Genomic DNA, 2899 nt, shown 5'->3' with positions numbered 1-2899 from the left:
CTCCTTCCTGAGCGTGGCCGTGAGCGTTCCGTCCACCCACGAAGAAGTCTCTGGCTGGTAGCTCCCGATCAAGGCCTCCAGGGTCATGGCCTCGGCGAAGATCCGCGTCTCCTGGTAGTCGACTTTGATGCCGTCCTGAGAGCAGCCGGGAGGTCAGAGCCCACGACAGGAGGTGAGTCCCGCTCGGGCATAACTTTCCACACCGATTGCACCACGGCTGACCGGGCGTGACGGTTCCATGATTGACGGCAAGGATGGAAGAGCCGCGGGGACGGGTGAGGGACGCGGGGAAGACGACGTTGGGACAGGGGCCAAAGGGGCGGTGACAGGGCCTTACATGCTTGTACATCTCCTCGATCGCTTGCATGACAAGCGTTCTCAGCGTCGTCTTCCCGCAGCCGGCCGCTCCGAGGAGCATGATGCCGGGCTGCATGTCCATGATGTCGTTCAGCTGCACCGCATGCCGGATGACGTGTGCATTGACCTGGATTCCAGGCCGGTCCGCCACGACCTTGCGCATCGTCTCCACCAGCTTGAGGTAATCGCCGCGGCTGCCGCGCTCGCCGGGAAAGGCGTTGGCCACCATCCCTTCGAAAATGGGGATGTCCTGAGGGAACCAAAGCATCAGCGCTTTCTGAAACACAGCAGAGAACAGAGCTCGAGGAAGACAGGCCACGAGGGGAAGCACCGGACCAGTTCCCCTCGAGAGTGAGGGAAGGAGCGGAGCAGGGAATTCAGGCCTGGGGCAGGCAGTGGGGGCGGTGTGGGAGGCATCGGCTGCACACCTCCGGGACAAGGCCAGGAACAATGATGCGGGTGAGAGCTCTTTGGCAGTGCAGCATCTCGAGCGCCTCCCCGGCGCCGTGCTGCCGTTTATCCTCAAAGCTCAGCCTCTTCAGCTCCTCGCACTTCCTGAGGATCTTCCACACTGTTCGCATCCCAAAATCGTAGTGCGCCTGCCGGCTGAGCTGCAGGCTCGCCAAGTTGAGGCACCCCATGATCTGTGCGGTAAGGTCCGCATGTCAGTGACACCCAGCTCCAGCCCTCGGGCCCCCACCCCCCGACCCCTTCTCCCTTGGGCCGTCTTGGCCCCTATCCACAGAGAGACCGGGGCATCAAGTACTGGACAAGGCACCTATTGAACCGTCTCGAGGCAGCAATGGAGAGAGATGTCAGCGGGAGGCCGCTTCTCTTGGTGGTGTTCAACACGCTGCCACCCACCTGCTCCGCGGCTTCCTGCGCTCTGACGAAGCCTGCGGCGTACAGAGACACCTCCACGATGATGAGGTAGTCCGGCACCATCACAGCCACCGGCCGGAAGAGCGTGCTCACGTTTGCGGGCAACTCGTTGCGAGAGCCGCCATAGGACGTCGGGTTGTGGGTCACAAAGATGGCGAGGTTGCGGTTCAGCACGACGCCCTTCCCGGCACCGACAAAGTTGGCCACCTGCGAGTGTCAGCAGCGAAGCGTGGCGCTGAAGATTGAACACAACCTTTGACTGTTCAGGTGCGTAGTCTTGCATGGTGGGTGGCTGTAGCCGAGGGAGCGACGGGCCAACGGGAGCTCAGGGAGAGGGGGCGGGGGCGGGGGCGGGACAGGGGCGGGGCGGGGGCGGGGCGGGGGCGGGCGGGGGAGGGGTAGCTGGAGCACACGGAGCTGGAGCTGGAGCAGGAGGCGGTCGAAGGGGGCGGGGTCGGAGGGCGGACGGGATGGGGGGGAAGGGGGCGGCGGAGAGGAGCAAGGAAGACTTTGTCAGGAACGCGGGTGATCGTCCTTGCCGGGGGATGCTGTGATGTACGTGCTGACCTTTGTGGCAGGATTCGCCAGCTCAATCTGCAGGGCCTGGATGTAGGTGCCGAGCACACTGAGGACGCCCTCCTCCAAGCGATTGAACTCGTCGAGGCACAGCCACGCCCCGCAGCGCACCACGCCCACAAAGATCTTCAGGAGGGACGCAATATCCATCTCGTCGCTGCAGTTGTACACCACGTTGAGGTTTCCCGTGATGCGGCTGAGGTCCTTCACCGTCTCTGTCTTGCCTGTGCCAGCGGGGCCCTCGCAGGAGCCACCCTGGTTGGAGAGGCGGCGCGGTGGTGGTGGTGGTGGTGGGGGGGGGGCGGGGGGGGGGGGGGGGGCGAGGGGTGTCAGGGGCCCAGGGGCGGTGAGGGAAAGGTGAAGGAGGAAAGCCCGTTGTTCCTACAGCAAAAATCGTGCCGCATCCACGTGGCAGCAGGCAGACCAACCTTGAAGAGGCGGATCGATCCGAGCAGGGTGTTGAACACTCGCTCGGTGAGCGGTGTGATGACGAGGCGCTGGTAGCTGCCGAGGAACTCGCCGCCGTATCTGAACGTGTCTGTCATGCTGCGGATGACGACCTCGTGGCTCTCCACATTCCGCACCTGCTCGCTGCGGATCTCGTAGTGAAGCTGCCGAACCCATTCGAAGTCCCCTTCGCTCTCCACCTGTCACAGCGTTCAATGGCAAGGCGGCACCGCAGTCACTTCAGCACACACGGCTGCACTTGCACAAAGGGACGAGCATGCATGGAGGTGAAGGGGCTGAGGGCATCGTGGGAAGGGGTGAAGGACGTGGGGGGCGGTGGCACAGCCGGACTGCGGGTGGGAAGGGGTGGGAAGGGGTGGGAAGGGGGGGGGGGGAGGTGTGGACCAGGTCCCCCTCCTCACTCTCACATTTTCAGCTATGAGGCGGTCGACAATGTCACGCTGGTGGATCTTGAGGATGACGAGGTTGGAGAGCAGCTGCATGTGCCGCGGTGAGAGGTGGGTGGCAAGGAGCCGCAGGACCTCGTCCAGCTCTGTCGCTGCGCGGCTGCGGAACTGTGAGAACATGCTGGCAACGGACTGCTTCTCCACGACGCTTTCCTTCTGGGGGCTCTCCC

General features: G+C 63.8%; 1 protein-coding gene across 1 annotated transcript; it reads right to left on the bottom strand.

Annotated features, from left to right (window-relative positions):
* Positions 1 to 1092: 1092 nt before the first annotated feature.
* Positions 1093 to 1965, bottom strand: LOC142357347 (dynein axonemal heavy chain 12-like). Its single transcript, XM_075408996.1, has 2 exons — positions 1807 to 1965; positions 1093 to 1446 (listed from the first exon to the last, which is right to left on the bottom strand). The coding sequence occupies exons 1-2, from the start codon at positions 1963 to 1965 to the stop codon at positions 1093 to 1095; spliced, it is 513 nt and encodes a 170-aa protein (XP_075265111.1).
* Between the last annotated feature and the right edge of the window lie 934 nt (positions 1966 to 2899).

This window comes from Convolutriloba macropyga, unplaced genomic scaffold, assembly GCF_964194025.1.
Source record: "Convolutriloba macropyga unplaced genomic scaffold, txConMacr16.3 SCAFFOLD_3957, whole genome shotgun sequence".
Classification (NCBI taxonomy): Eukaryota; Metazoa; Xenacoelomorpha; order Acoela; family Convolutidae; genus Convolutriloba; species Convolutriloba macropyga.
The sequence above is the reverse complement of the archived record's forward strand: the minus strand, read 5'-3'. Positions and strand labels throughout refer to the sequence as shown.